We start from the raw sequence: 15775 nt of genomic DNA, 5'->3' as shown, positions 1-15775 counted from the left end.
TTCTTTTCCTTCACAAGATAAAACTTGCTTCAACCCTCTGTTCAACTTTGAGGATATGCAGGAAATCACCCAGCATTTTGCAGTCTGCCATGTGGATGCACCTGGTCAGCAGGATGGAGCACCGTCTTTCCAAGCTGGGTGAGTTGTCAGGGAAACAGCCCATGCTTTCAGAGTTACCCTCTTTCTGAAAAGACTCTTGATATCCAGTTTAATTAAAAAGCACTTGGAGCAGAGTAGTTGGCTTTTGAACTTAAATCCTGACACTCTATTTCTAAGGTACTGTAGCTCTGGGAGCTCTGTTGTGTTGTGCCAGTGCACAGTAGACTTTAGCTGTAATTTTGTGTTTTATCTCCAATAACTAGACTGCTGGCAGAGCAGTTCTTTGACAGGTGTAGACATCTGTCAATTTAAATATCTAGTTACCTTGTTTTGTAATGGCATCCTGAATATGAATACAAATACAAAACTAAATTGTTACTATAACCAAGACAGGGATTAGCCACTATATAATGTCCTTCCTAAATTCATGGTTTTTTATGAAATGGCAGCGTGATAGATGTTAAGGAGACTTGATAACGTACCTGGAAAGTCCAACTTGTTGGACAATAGCAAAGTGATGTACCCCCACAGAATGTCGTAGATGGCTGCATATGCCTGACTGTGTATCATGTATGATGCTGTAACTCTTGGAAACCTTGTGTGCCATTTGCACTGTCTTTGCCAAAATGCTTGTCCCATTTAGTTCAAATGAGACAGGTTTGCCTTAAGATGCCCCTTGGATAGGAATTGGCTTGGTTGAGGAAGGGCATAGCCAACATGCTGAGGAGAGGGTACAAGGCAAGGAACAGTTGTTTTGTAAGAACTAGGTATTAAGGAGCTTATATGTACCCTTACTACATGAGCCAGTCTATTTCCCTTCTTAATTTTTAAGCTGGTCTGATGCTTGAGGAGGTCACAATGGGCCAGGTTCTCAGCTAGCGTTAACTGCAATGGCCCAGTTGTCTACCAGAGCAGCCTACAAAGCTATTTCAGTCACCCTGCTTTGTATTTGTTTGAATCACGAGCTTTTAAGTGTCTTAACCCTTATGTCCTGAACAAGTGTTAACACTTCTGAGTTGTCAGCTGCATAGGGCAGCCATCATGATCTCTGCTAGTAAAGACCACTGCTTAATAACATCACAACGACAGCACAAGAAGCTGTATTATCTCTCCCAGCCCTCCAGCTGGGAGACAAGCATGCTTAAGTTAAGTCATAGCTGTTGTGGTGACACTAGCTTTTGTCATGACAAGGTTTAGTTTCTCAACAAGAAAATCTAAGAAAATAACTTAAAGTACTTTTGCACTGTGTTTTGGGTTTTGTTTGGTTTTATTTTGGAGACTAAACTAGAGGATCATTAGGTGTAGTCCTGATGGAAAGCAGAGATTTGGATACATCCTAGGCAGATGTTCTCCAGCTACTTTGGGTGGATTTTTTCCATGTGCTGCTCAGTTGAGCTTTTGCTCAGAATTTCCTTCCCTAAAAATTTTGGTTCTGCTCTGCCGAAGACCGGGAGCATTAACTGACAGCTGTTCTTACTGAACCTCCTCAGCAGCTTCGTAGCCCTTCCTATGCCTTCATTTTCTCCATCAATATAATAAAAAGCTATCCTAATTTTTTCCTATGGTAATTTGTGTGTCCCTGAAAACATGCATGTAAATTATTTGCCAAAGATCTAGATCTCATTGCTGTAGTCTGTGATTCTGCAACATGGGGAAACTTTTTTGTGGTGGACCAGAGGTACAAATGTGGTGAATGTGGTTGGAAACTCACCTCTGAAGTTCAAACTTTTTCATAGGTTTTGAGTGTTAACTTTTCTTGGAAGAGATTCATTATGGTCTGTTTTGCTGTCAGCCAGACCAGACATCTGTCATCCGGTAACTCACATAAAGTACTGTATAGATTATGCTCATATTTCTGCTAAATTACTGACTTGTGCTTGCTCCTGATTTAAATTCAGCTCATACTGTCAATAATCTCGTAATGAGCGCATTTGGTATTAAATCTACAGTGACCGCTGTCTCTCTAAATATCTGTCCCAGCCTACTCTACTGAAAGTGGTGTAGTAACTCCACAAACACATATTTGTTGTAGGTACGTGTATCCCTCCATGGATCAGCTGGCTGAAATGCTTCCTGGAATCCTGAAACAGTTTGGGTGAGTGCAGAATTATTTGCTTCTTTTCCTCATTCTTCTCTCTATGTGGTGCACCAGAAGAGCACAGCAGAACAGATACTTGCCTGTGCTGCCCCTGAAGCTTCAGTCTGGCTATCTGGCATTTTGTTTGCTAGAACTATGGCTGTGGCTGTTTTTTAATTCCTCTGTAATAGAAGGATCAATTCTGCCTTTGTTTCTGCAAGAGCTTATTTTTTGGCCTTTTTTGAAATGTCTGTTTATTTTTAAACAGGAAGCAACTTTGAGTGAAATCCCATGTGCCTAATTTGGGGCTTCCTCCAGTATTTTCTATGCGTTGCCCTCACAACACAGGGCACAGACAATCTGTTCTTCCCACTGTAACAACCCACGTTTTCCTGTGTGGTTAGCAGAAGAAAACCGTGGTCCCATCTGAAGACACTTACTGTTTTGTTTCTGTGGCTTCAGTGTCTTAGGGGGTCAGTCTGACCTCCTTAAGCCTCTTCTACTACCAAGTGGAGATGCCAGATTGCCAGTGTTGAATGACCTGGTGGCAGTGTTCTTCTGTCTACCTGCAACAGATTTAAGTGTGTGTCCTCCCTTAAAGCTTAGCTTTAGCAGGAGATGTAGCTGAGAAAGGTACCTTCTCTGCAGAGTTGGTGCTCCTGGTACACAGGAGGTGCCAGTAGGCACCCCTGAGGGGTTTTCAGATCAAGCAGAGAAAACCTGGCATTCAGGGTTAGGCGGCCTTGGAGAACAGACAAGCTGGACTGCTGGCGAGGGTTTTAGTCTCAGACCGGCACCCCAATTTAGAAATTGTTCAGTTGTTGTAACCAGCTGTTACAGTACCTTGGACCAGTTTGCCTCACTACTTAAGAGATGTGGCGTTTTTTTCAACACCTAATATAAGGCACAGGGTTGCCAATTCTGCTCTTGCACTGAAAAAAATGCTTATATAATGTCAGTACCTTGAAAATCAATTAAACTGGAGTGTACTTACAAAGCCTTGATTTAATATTGCTAATGAGAATGAAAATTATCCTCGGGTATTTTCCTGAAAGCATTGTGTAACTTGTTTTTCTGAGTGATTTTGTCTAGTCTTCCCTTCCGTGTATTTTCTAAGACCTTGAAGGCGATGCTTTAAAACCAATTTCAGTTAATGCAAATATTTGGTTTGTCTCTGCCCTGTTTGGTTATGAAGTTTAAACTTAATCACCCCAGTGGCTGGGTAGCATGAGAGATTCCCCGGCCAGCCTGCTCCTAGGGAGGAATGAGTGTCCCAGTTGGATAGCTGTACTGGGGAGGGCAGGGGGAGCCTGGGGAGTAGGGACCTTTGTATTTAGGCTGCAGATTTCAGGACTATCTTTTAAGTTTCTCTGGCAGAGACTAACCATTTCCTTCCAGGATCAGAACAATGCTATGGTTGTTCAGTATATTTACTTAAAGATAAGTGAGAATTGCTGCTGCCCTGCAATGCTTGAGGACCAGCGGCCTGCAAATCTGCCGAAAACAAACCAGCTGCTACATTGAGCTCCTTACTGGGGCTGGGGCATTGCTGAGGGTCGACGGTTTGTCCGAGCTGCAACCCACCCTTCTCTAGATACACACTGGCATGTGAAAGAGGAAGGCTGCCCATGCGGGTTTATTTTCAGTGCTGTCTTACTCATTTGTCTCTTCCATTTTATTGCTGTGCAGGCTGAAGACCGTTATAGGAATGGGAACTGGAGCTGGTGCCTACATCTTAACCAGATTTGCTGTAAGTTTTGTGAAGCTTCCCTAAAGTGTCATACCTGATTTCCCTGATGTGTTGTCATCCCTGTAGCGTGTGCAGAGAATTCCTGCTCTGCCGTGCCCATTTAAGTAAGCAGTTAGGCTTTTAAGTGAAATACCACAATCTGCGGGATAGCTAGTCCAGAAGACCTAGATTTTCCATTTTAAGGCCTGGGCTCTACCCAGTTAATTTGCAGAAGGTTTTTTTAATGGGAGTTCTCTATTTAAACTGAGGGTGGAGGAGAAGTTAAATCTTAATGTTCTCCAGCTGCTCAGTTGAATTGCTTTAATGAAAAATTTTTTTCCATACGTACGCTTGTTTTGTGCAAGATAAAACTAGACCTACAGCCTTCCTCCCCAGGAGATAATTTGCTAATTTAAATTTTATGCTGACTGTCAAGTTGCAAAGGATATGCAATGAATCTTAAATCTTTTCTTTTGCAGTTAAACCATGCGGACATGGTGGAGGGATTAGTTCTCATTAATGTAAACCCTTGTGCTGAAGGTTGGATGGACTGGGCAGCAACTAAGGTAAACATTTTTAAGTTAGAAAAATAAACAATACTGTGAGCCTGTTGAGCATGAGGACCTGGGCAAGCTTGTGTGTCAAGGCATGGCTGCAGACACAAAATATCCCAGGCTAATTCCTTTGGCGTTTATTCTTCCATTTGCAAACATACCTCCTGGAGGGCTAGTGATAAAAATAAGTACTTCTAGGAAACAGATACGCATGGTATGGACAGTTCTTAAGAGCTAGTAACTGCTGGGGAAAACCTAGTTTAACCTAGACACAGGGTAGTTTTGGAAACAATTTTCTTTCAAGTAAACTTCAAGCGTAGTGTAACATTCAGTTCTTTCTTGTCCATGGCTTTGTTTACTAGCACAGTCCAAAATGTGAACTAGAGCACAGAAAAATGTTCAGAACAACATTTTCCAGGTTTGTCATCTAGCTGAGTCTTAGATGCCAAAAGGACTCAGAAAAGGGCATTAGCTGTGGTAACTGTGGACAGCTTGTCCATACAACCAGACTTAAGTGAAAATGTTCACATACAAAGAAGCTCCTGTTAGCTGTATTCTTTTGTAGTTGTAAGAAAGATTGTGGGAAAACAGGTGCTGAGAACTGGTTTTAAAAATCTTCATGGAACCAGTGTATATAAATAAGTATAAATGTTACATACGTGTCACTCAGATTTAGCTTAGTAAAACATTTTTCAGGGTAAACTGATGGAAGGCACTTTGTATCATTCAGGGTCATGTTTAAGTGAATGGCAGTTGTTATAAACATTCTGAGAAGTACAAAAACTAGCGTGTCATTTTTTTTAACCACACATAGAGTCAACCCATTGTAAGTGTCTAGGGTTGTATTCAATGTAATGACAACCTTATAATACTAGGAGAAACTTTCCAAAGCTGGGATGTAACATTCTTTCAAGGCTTAGTTACTATTTTTTTTAAATAATTTTGCATACCAGTTTATTTTGGTAAGTTTAATCTGGAAATATATTTAGTAACTCCTCTACACTGAGATATACCACTTGACCTATTTTGATTGTCTCACCCAGTGTCTCACTGTAATTAAATTCTTCCGTATCTGTGCCTCTGCCTTCTGTCTCTCCTAAGTACTGCCGACCTTAGGAGAACAGTGGGTGCCCTGTATCCTTCTGTCCTTCCAAAGCAAGAGCAGATACTCTGGGACATGACCTTTAGGTACCAGCTCCAAAGTATTGTCAGTGTGTGTTGTTAGGGAGGAGATTGGGCAATGAGGTTACATGACACCCATCTGGCTGGTTTGCTTGGTGTTCTTGCAGGGAGTGATTCCATATATACCTATGCCACTAGTCGTGTGTTCCTTATATATCTGCATTAGTAAAGGCATCTTATGAGAATGACTCAAACATAAACAGACCCCTAATGGTGTTTTAGTTATTGAGGGGAAGAAATACACGCCAGGAGGACGAGATGTCATCCAGAGGGACCTGGACAAGCTGGAGAGGTGGGCCTCTGTGAACCTCATGAGGTTCAACAAGGCCAAGTGCAAGGTCCTGCACCTGGGATGGGGCAACCCCCGGTATCAGTACAGGCTGGGGGATGAAGGGATTGAGAGCAGCCCCGTGGAGGACTTGGGGGTACTGGTGGATGAAAAGCTGGACATGAGCCGGCAATGTGCGCTTGCAGCCCAGAAAGCCAAACATATCCTGGGCTGCATCAAAAGAAGTGTGGCCAGCAGGTTGAGGGAGGTGATTCTGCCCCTCTACTCTGCTCTGGTGAGACCTCACCTGGAGCACTGCGTCCAGCTCTGGGGCCCTCAGCACAAGAAGGACATGGACCTGTTGGAGCGGGTCCAGAGGAGGCCACCAAAATGATCCGAGGGCTGGAGCACCTCTCGTATGAGGCCAGGCTGAGAGAGTTGGGGTTGTTCAGCCTGGAGAAGAGAAGGCTGCGGGGAGACCTTATTGCAGCCTTCCAGTACTTAAAGGGGGCCTATAGGAAGGATGGGGGCAATCTTTTTAGCAAGGCCTGTTGTGACAGAACAGGGAATAACGGACTTAAACTAAAGAAGAATAGATTTAGACTAGACATAAGAAAGAAATTTTTTACAGCAAGGGTGGTCAAGCACTGGCACAGGTTGCCTAGAGAGGTAGTGGAGGTCCCATCCCTGGCAACATTCAAGGTCAGGTTGGACGGGGCTCTGAGCAACCTGATCTGGTTAAAGCAGTCCCTGCTCACTGCAGGGGGGTTGATGACCTCTAAAGGTGCCTTCCATCCCAAAGCATTCTATGATTCTATGCTAAATAACAGTCCAGGATATTGTACATATAAGGATAGCAGAGAAACATCTATTGGTCTGCTTATGTGTAATTGGAAGGTTTCAGTTGTTTAAGGATTGTTTTAATATCAGATATTTAGGTAATCTTGCTGTTCAGATTTCAGGTTGGACACATGCTTTGCCAGACATGGTCATTTCACATCTTTTTGGAAAGGTAAGGATGTTCAAAAGATTCCTCTGATGTATTCAGTCATCTGTATTTACCTCCTGGGGCTTCGAGGAGGGGAGAAGCCTTCACTTAAACAACAAAATACAAAGTTAAACCATGAGATAGGATTCATACTTGCGTTCCCAGTATTTTGGAGGTGGTATGCTGCCATGGGGCCTGCTGTGTCCCAACAACTCAAGTGCATCTCAGTCATGACAGCTCTAGTAGGACTGGCTCCCTGTTTAGACAGCCAACACTTAAACATGAGCATAAGCATCATATGTGCTCATGTTCTGAGCAGAATTACCCCACAGGTTTTTTTAATACCATAATATACTTGTAACTCTGGGGAAGCTGGTTATTGGTACTAATGGTGCTCTTCAGTGCAAGCCTACTTTTAATAGAAAGTGCTATACTGTTTTCTGAGGCTACTTTGCTGTGCTTGAAACTGTTAGTAAATGCAATGGAAAACTCAGTTCCAGCAAAACAAGGAATTAATCTATAAAGACTTTAAACCAAACTGTTGGAAAATGTTAGTGATTGAAGTGCTCGAAACTTAGTTATTTACTGTTGTGAAATTGAGTTCCACATTACATATGTTTGTAAGCTTTCAACATCTGGTTTACCCTGGAAACATTTATTGAGCTTCTTACCCTGAATCTTTTTTTTTTGTTTTAAAACCTCACTCTTGTCTGACTGTAACCATCTGCACTACAACTACATGTTTTGCAATCATAAGATCTTGACATAACAACGTACTGACATTTTAAAGTAAAAAATGTGGTGCTGCAGTCGGAGGCCAATGTTAATTCTGGGTGACACCACTGGGTGCTACAAGTTGTGTAGATATGAGTCTGATACATGACTGCTGTGCCATGTCTTCAGATCCTTTCTGAAAATACGCCCTATTCTGAATGATTCTGTCTCCACTGTAGGAAGAGATTCACAGCAACCATGACCTGATCCATACTTATCGTCAGCATATTATTAATGATATGAATCAAACCAACCTTCATCTCTTTGTCAACTCTTACAACAGGTAAATACATTTACCTGATTTCTATCTGGAAATGGTTTTAAGAGGCTGTCCAGCTCTTAGAGCCAGTATTACTTGTGTGGTGGAGTTACTTGTGTTCCCCATTATAAACTTCTGCTTGACAGTACCTTCAGGGATCTCAGGTGGTTTGCTTATGGGAAAAAGACCTTCTGCATTTGTGGGGAGATAGTTTAGTCCCAGTGTACGACCTAAGACATTGATAGTTTAGGCTAAAGTGTTTCTCCATCAGTTGTGGAGGCTACAACATCTGTCAGATTAAATTAACATATGTGAGTTTCTGTGCTTTTTCTAAACTAGACAAATATGGAAGTATCTGTAAAACTTCAGTGTATCAAGAGCCTTTGTCCTCTCCATTTTTTTTTAGTCGGCGAGACTTAGAGATTGAGCGCCCTGTTCCTGGAATAAATGTTGTCACCCTTCAGTAAGTATTTCATTTCCTACCAGTTTACTTGTCAATAATGTGAGCTAAGAGGTGTGATCAGTGGGTGCATTGGATATCTGTTGCAGAGCTGTAGTTGAATATGCTTGTGTGGTAGAAAAGGGTCTTGTAACTTTGTCTAGGAGATAAAAGGTTACCGCAAGTCAGGGACTGTCATTAGGAAGACTTTCCCTCTTCAAACTTCATAGTCATATTGGCTGAAATGGAAAGCTAAGTAGTTCCTGTCACTGTGCATCTGCAAACTTGGGCTTAGAGTAATTACTTGAAAAGTAGATGTACTTAGCTTCACCTGGAAATATGTCCTAGTTAATGGAAACTATAGCTCTGAATTCACTTAAGCTGTGCCTAGGCAACTAAGAGAACATAAACAAAACCAACTAAAAAAAAAAACAAGAACAAACCTTCAGGAAGATGGAGCAGGTATGAGAATGACTGTCTGCCAGATCTTCTGCTACTAGCTTTTCACTTGTGCTGCAACTTGTACAAGGAAGCAGTTGGCAAGTCCTTCTCTGCTCAGCTGCTGATGTTTACACGCAGGAGGCTTTGAGACTCTGCTCTTTTGCCAATCTTGCTGAAATTGGATGGCAGGTCCAAAAGTTGGAGCTCAAGGGGCAGGAGGGGTAGGGGTAAGACTGATGCTAATGCCCACATTAAATTTCTTTTAAAAGAAGGATTAAAAGCACTGGGAAGGGCTGATTGCTATGAGGTGGGGAAAAGGACAGGTTCTCAGGCAAGGTATCAGAGCATGTCAGTACATCTGCAGCTAAGACAGTAGATTTGATGTGTATTTAAGGTGTCTGGAATACAAAACCAAATCACTTTCACACACTTAACTGTCTCATCCCTCCAGCAACACAAAATGCAGCTTAGGGCAAGTCCGGGCCGGATCACAGAGTTAATAACTACTTTTGTGCGCTTCCTTGCAGATGCCCCGTCCTCCTGGTGGTTGGCGACAGTTCCCCGGCGGTGGATGCCGTGGTGGGTATATCAGGTCGTCTTTGCTGCTGTGCTAATGGGCAGGCGAGCCAAGAAGCTGTGCGGGGCCGACAGAGCTCACACCCACACAGCAACCTTGCTGGCTATTGATCCAGTCCAGCTGGCTCTCCTCTTTCAGTCCGTGGGAGAGCTGCCATTAATTCCTTGCTGTTTGTCCCCTCTGTCTGTGCACCATTATTTAATAGCTACTGCATTAGGAACAATTGCCACAGCAGTTGCAGTGAACCGCAAATATTTTCCTTTAGAGAGGAATCTGCTGCTGGTATTTTAGCTTGTTCTGTGGTGTTGGAGCTCTGCCCTGGGTCACTATGGAAGCGAAGAGCTTCTTTTTGACCACTGTAACTCGCCCCAGATGACTCGGTGACTTCAAATGTTATGCCTTAACAAGCATGCCCAGTCTGCTGGCCTGTGGCCATATGGCTGCTCACTACTTGGGACGCTACCAGATGACCCCAAATCACAAGATAAACAACACTTGTTGCCACTGGAGTCCCAGAAACAGATTAAAAAAAAAAAAAATTCTCAAATTCCCAACTAATGGGTCTGTTTTTACATGGAAAAGGATACAGTCAGAAATGTGAACTGACCTACTCGGGTTTAAAGATGTATATATGTATACAGAGAGTCTTTGTACAGAAGCCTAAGATACTCAGTTTAGTCTGTATTAAGCCAGAAAACAAGATATTTAATCTGTTTTCATCCAGTAGTTCATAATTAAAATTTTGTGCATAATGCCTTATGCTGCTGTTCTTTAATATAGGTTGAATGCAACTCAAAGCTGGACCCAACAAGGACCACACTTCTGAAGGTAATAACAAAAGCTGTTTTTTAAAATAATCCCTCATTTAAAATCAGCTGGATTAACTAAAAAAGCAGAACCACACCAACATGCTGCAGTACAGATAACACTGTGAGAATCCAGTTCTGATGTGGAAGGGCAGTTCCTTCAGGGTAAGAGTATTTTAGTGGGATAAACCAGACTAGAGACTTCTTGTCAAGGTTAACAACAGGGAATTTCTCAGCTCCTCCATTTTAAAACACTAGGGGTGAGACCTGAAATGCTCAGTATTTCACACGCCCGTAATGAATTTGACTAGAGCTGGCAAAGTTGATCTCGAGGTATTTGGAAAGCTTTGAAAAAAGCCATCAGCAAAGTGGAAGTGCAAACCAACTCATTCTGTGTCTGTGCTTGCCTGTCCCTCAACAATGGTGTCAGACGAATAGACAGCTCATCTGTCAGCCACGGTTTTGTCATCCTGCCTTTTATGTGGACACATTCTAGAACATCGTACTGTTGGAAATGACTCTCTTCTTTTTCCAGAAACTTGATAAAACGCACTTCCAAACAGCAAAGTATTGTGCAAAGCTTTGGCTGATACTTGGCATTCAGAGTATGGGTACAATCTTCAGCTCTTTACTGATGAAGTAAAATGCAATGAGTGTAATAGCATGCAAATGGTGAAACAAGTTTGGTCATGCTTCTGCTGGGAACTTTTACTGTATCTCTCTTTATTGAACTGGTCAGTGAAAATTGTAATAAACAATGATTTTTTTAAAATGCTTTTTCCTCCTAACATTGAGGAGTTACACTGCTGACCTACCATGTGGACATAGCAGACTCACCCTAAGAAAAAATCTGACACTATCTCAGATCCTGTATCAGTGGCCAGTCTTTGCTCAGTCCAGGGATACGGCTGATGCCAGATCCTGCTACAGGCCTGTTTTGCTACTAACTAATCCTAGATAGGATTTGGGGTTTCCTGTAATTCACAACTCAACTGTTTTCAGCTTGTGGTGTTCCTTGGAACAGGACTGTTTTTGTTGGGTTTGCTTTGAGGGGTGGAGTGGCAGGAAAAATGAAGTGCTCCAAAAATATTGCATGCACTCAAGATAGCTTTACTAATTTGGTTTTCCCTGCTTCCCTTGGTGAGTCAGGCTGCTTGCCATCCGCAATCTCAGCAAATCGCTTTTCCCTCTCACCTCTGAGGTTTAGGTGTTTGTTCTCTCTCCCCTGTTTGTCATTCAGGTCAATACCGAGTCATGTTACTGTAATTCAGAGCTGAACTTGTAACCAGGACTCATAGGGTACTTTCTAAGACACTAGTAATCACTGCCTAGCAAAAAAACATTTATTTGTAGCGTCATCTGATGCTTTACTTGAGCATCAAGACAGTTTGGGATTTTCTGGGGCACAGTTGTAGCATTTATAAGCGTTTAACTGCTTGCTTTGATGCCTTCATCGACATGTATGTTACTCACAACGAAAGGAAACGTTTTTCTGCCAGATAGCTCAAAAGGTCATTTTAATATATCCTCAGCATAAATGAGTTCCTCTGGCATTATGCTAACTGGCTCTTCTCGTCCCCGTTTCAGATGGCTGACTGCGGTGGGCTCCCTCAAGTTTCCCAGGTAGGATTTTGTTGACAGAAATCCTACTAATCCTGTTCTGCAGCATGTCAGACTGCAACAAATGGGTGTTTTCCTGTAGGGCACTTGCTGTTCCCAAATGTCAGCCAAAAGGATGGTTATGATTTCACAAATAATGACGTCAGTCAGTCATCTGAGCTTTCTTTTTTCTTTAAAGATCAATGAAGCACAAAATTAAGATTGGGAAGGGATATTATTTCCACTAATTAAGTCTTAACCAAGTAAAGGTTTGAGGTGGGAATGCAGAGTTATTATTTTATGCCTATCTACTAAGCTAACATGGATTAAAGCTTGAGCACTAGTTTTTTTTAAAGACATATTCTTATTTGGACTATTTATAGTATAGATCAGGAAAGTGGGAGGCAGGAAATAACAACGCTATGTTCTTGCATACACTGACCCGGCTTGACTGAAAATGAACTGGAGTTTCTGAAATATATCTTGGCATAAATTCCAAGGCTGCTAGTAAAACCAGGCTGGGAAAGTTAAAATTTACCTATGCTCTAGTGGTGCTTCACTAAAACAGCTGACCTGTAAATCAGCTTTAGGATGTGATGGTTTCTAAACAGATTTCTCAGCAATGTAATGTGGTGTTCTTGAACTTAAGGAAAAACCTGAATTTGTAATTACCTGCGGCTGAGAAGTCCCTGTACAGGCAGTGTGTGCTCTTACAGTGGGACGGGGGAAAAGCTTTTTTTAAAGCCATGAAGGAGTATGTGCATTGCTTGTCTCTGATAGAGTCCATTCCCTGAACTGACTGAGATAAAATTTTAACAAAAATATAGGCAATATTTGCAAGGTCGGTGATTGACGTTGAGGCTTATTTGGCCACTGTGTCAGCAGCAGAGAAAAGTAGTGAGTGCCTCATTGCAAGAATGTCAGTCACATGTAGTTGTGCTTGTGTATTCCTGCTGAGTTTTTTCCCCCTATAAACATAACTATCAGCTCTGACTAGCTGAATTTGTTCTCTGCTGGTTAGGAGTTGCTCAATTACCAACGCTGTATGAACTGCCTTGTGTATTTTGTGAGGCCAGTTGTTTTGCTTTGGCTCATCTGCCTCAGTAACTGCACAAGCAAAGTTTGGGCTAGGCTTAGACCGCTTGTAGTCACTTGTCTGGAAATCTCATTTTCAAATGCATGTGTCCATTTAGTAAAATAATGGGGTAGGGGAACAGAGTAGGGAGGGGAATCATGGAGTTTTCTCACGTAAGTGAAAGTTTAGACATTCAGTAGAAACCAGAGAATATTTAAGATGTCCCTATTCAGATAGGGCATCTGTGATATCTATAACACTGTAACGTAACTTGCTGAGCACTGCATACAATAATACTCTTTTTTTTTTTTTTTTAGCCTGCCAAGCTTGCAGAAGCTTTCAAATACTTTGTTCAGGGAATGGGATACAGTAAGTATCAGCTTTATGGAGTGGTTCACCTGGCTACCAAAGTTTTTTGGGCATCTAAGTACCTAGAGAGTCTTACGATCCTGGATGTGTGATCTTTTCCCTGTTGAATATGCATTCGCAAGGGGGAAAAAAACCCACCTGTGGTGTCTGAGTGAAGGGTTTTCAGACGAAATTATGTTACTAAATAGTAGAGAGCTTGGTAGACAGCTTATACCCACAAATACCTGCTTTACTTTACATTGATATTTTTAAGGTGGATATTTGTACCAGTGTCCTCTTATTGCATCACAGGAGATGCTGCACACATTTAAAACCTCATTAGTTCAGAGACTTGTTTAATTTGTAGCTGTTTGTTCTTCATGTATGTGCTTCTGACAGCTGCTGTTGTGTAGATGCATTGCTAGCCTGGGCTGCCAGCAAAGGTTAAACATCTGAAAGTAACAGGAGAGCTGATGAGTCTCTTTAGTTTTGCTTGTTGCAGCTGCAGCAACATGCCATAAAGCTCTGTCTTGAATCCCTCAGCCCTGGCCACCAATTTTGCCTTAGTCATTTGGGCTCCTTAATTATATGCCTGGAGCAGTGGTGCTTATTCATGTGAAGCCACCATGAAAAATATATATATTCAGCCCCGAAGGCTTCTCCAAGGGTGGTTAGGGCTGGAGAGGAAGGCAAGGGCTTCCTTCCAAGACCACGAAGACCATGTATTAACAAAACATTGTTCTTCCAGTGCCCTCTGCTAGCATGACCAGGCTGATGAGGTCCCGCACCGCTTCTGGCTCCAGCGTAACCTCTTTGGAAGGACAGAGGAGCCGGTCTCACACTGGGGAAGGCACGAGGAGCCGGTCTCACACCGGGGAGGGAACGAGGAGCCGATCCCACACCGGGGAAGGTGCCAGGAACCGCTCCCACACAGACACGCGCATCGAGCTGACACCGAACTCGGCAAGCAAAGCTGAACAATCAAGTCCCAAGTCCATGGAAGTGTCCTGTTAGATGGCTGTGGGAGGTTGAAACTGGTCACAGTGTGAAAAAGTAATGGATGCCCCCTGTGTATGACAAAAACATAACTGGTATTAATCTCAAGCTATTCTGTAGGATGAACTCTGTTCACCAGGGTCTGACAGGGACCAAAGAAAAGAAGCATCTCATTTGCTCTATCATTATTCTTGTAACTCAGACAGTTGCTGCTATTGTGCCCTCCTTCAATGGATGCCAAATTCTAAAGGATACTTGCCAAAAGCTGATGTGGTTGTAAACACTTCAGAGTCAAACCAGACTTGCTTAATATCCTCCTTTAAAATCAAAGCTGTTACATGCCCCTTTATCTCTTATTCTCTTGAAGTAAACTGGCACAATTTGAGATGAGTTTCAAAGAGGGGGAGAAAAAAAAAAAATCACTATTATGGATGGATTTTAAAGAAGGAAATGTAACAAATGTGTTATGGCCTCACGTTGAAGCTGGAGTTGAATACATTGTATATAGCTTGACTTCAAATGATAAAGAAGTTAATGTATCGTGCATTTATAGGCTGCCTAATTCATTAGTATTCAAGCCTGTTTTCCTATGTACAATAATATACTACTAAAATAGGTGATTTTAATGTGACTGAGATGAATTAAATCTTTAAGCTTTTTTTATTTCACTTTTTTGAGATTTAGTGTCAGTCTTCCTTTCCTTTCCACCTCCTAGACCCTAAAACCTGCTTAGCCAAATGAGGACAGGATTTAAATTTAATAAGCAAGGTAGCATTTCCTCTTTGGGGTGTTGGGCCAAAGGGTTTACCATACTGCAAAAGTTGGTGTAGTTGTAACAAGTAGGGTAGTCATACATGCCAGCAAAGCAGAAACAGCTTGATTTTTTCCTTCAGACAGCTTCTTATCATTGCAGCTCAAGTTTTTGTGTCCAGCACAATTGTGATAAATTTGGAATTCTGTAAGTGAAGCCAGATCCAGCTGTTCTTTGTCAGGAGAGATGAATAACTGTGGGATGGCATGTAATTAGATACTGTACATTCAACTGCCACTAATTACTAGATTTAAAACTCTGATGAGATCTCACTGGTGCTGAGAAGGGTATTCCACAAAGTGGTAGAGCAGCAACACTATCAGTGAAATACAGTGTTTAATGACTGCATAAATGTAATGATCTGCTTGTTCTGCATCTTTACGTAGCCTCCTGATGCCTTGGGTTTCTTTCTTTGATGCTAGTGGCTTGATACCTTTCTGCCAGTCAGATTTTCACAGTTGGGTGTTCTTAAGTTTGTCCTTCCCTAGGTAGTGGAACAGGATTTCCCAAGCTCCAGTGCATACCTGCTGCATTGCAGTCCTCACACAACCAAGAAAACTCAAATGCCGAGCAGTTAAATAGCAAATGTTAATACTTTGGGATTGCTTGTTCAGAAGAAACACCATCTAGGTTACTTTATATTGACTAACTTCAGCTCTTGTGTAGAATATCCATAACAGTTTGTGGGAAGAAAAGACAATTTCCAGAAAGAATAAAGCTATTGTGTAAAGTCTATCAAGAAGAGTTTCTTAA

The 15775-nt window shown here is 42.0% G+C and overlaps 1 protein-coding gene across 2 annotated transcripts in view; it reads left to right on the top strand.

The window, feature by feature from the left end:
* The window catches only part of NDRG1 (N-myc downstream regulated 1), a 41035-nt gene extending 25260 nt beyond the window's left edge, over positions 1–15775 (top strand). For both annotated transcript variants that reach the window (XM_075728336.1, XM_075728335.1), the window contains exons 5-16: positions 18–138; positions 2132–2194; positions 3866–3926; positions 4385–4471; positions 6865–6921; positions 7851–7954; positions 8337–8393; positions 9338–9389; positions 10168–10215; positions 11781–11816; positions 13185–13236; positions 13964–15775. In XM_075728336.1, the coding sequence (XP_075584451.1) occupies positions 18–138; positions 2132–2194; positions 3866–3926; positions 4385–4471; positions 6865–6921; positions 7851–7954; positions 8337–8393; positions 9338–9389; positions 10168–10215; positions 11781–11816; positions 13185–13236; positions 13964–14229 (1004 nt within the window). In that variant the 3' untranslated portion in view covers positions 14230–15775. The remainder of the gene's footprint in view (positions 1–17; positions 139–2131; positions 2195–3865; positions 3927–4384; positions 4472–6864; positions 6922–7850; positions 7955–8336; positions 8394–9337; positions 9390–10167; positions 10216–11780; positions 11817–13184; positions 13237–13963) is intronic.

Source organism: Pelecanus crispus, chromosome 2 (assembly GCF_030463565.1).
Source record: "Pelecanus crispus isolate bPelCri1 chromosome 2, bPelCri1.pri, whole genome shotgun sequence".
Classification (NCBI taxonomy): domain Eukaryota; kingdom Metazoa; phylum Chordata; class Aves; order Pelecaniformes; family Pelecanidae; genus Pelecanus; species Pelecanus crispus.
The sequence above is the reverse complement of the archived record's forward strand: the minus strand, read 5'-3'. Positions and strand labels throughout refer to the sequence as shown.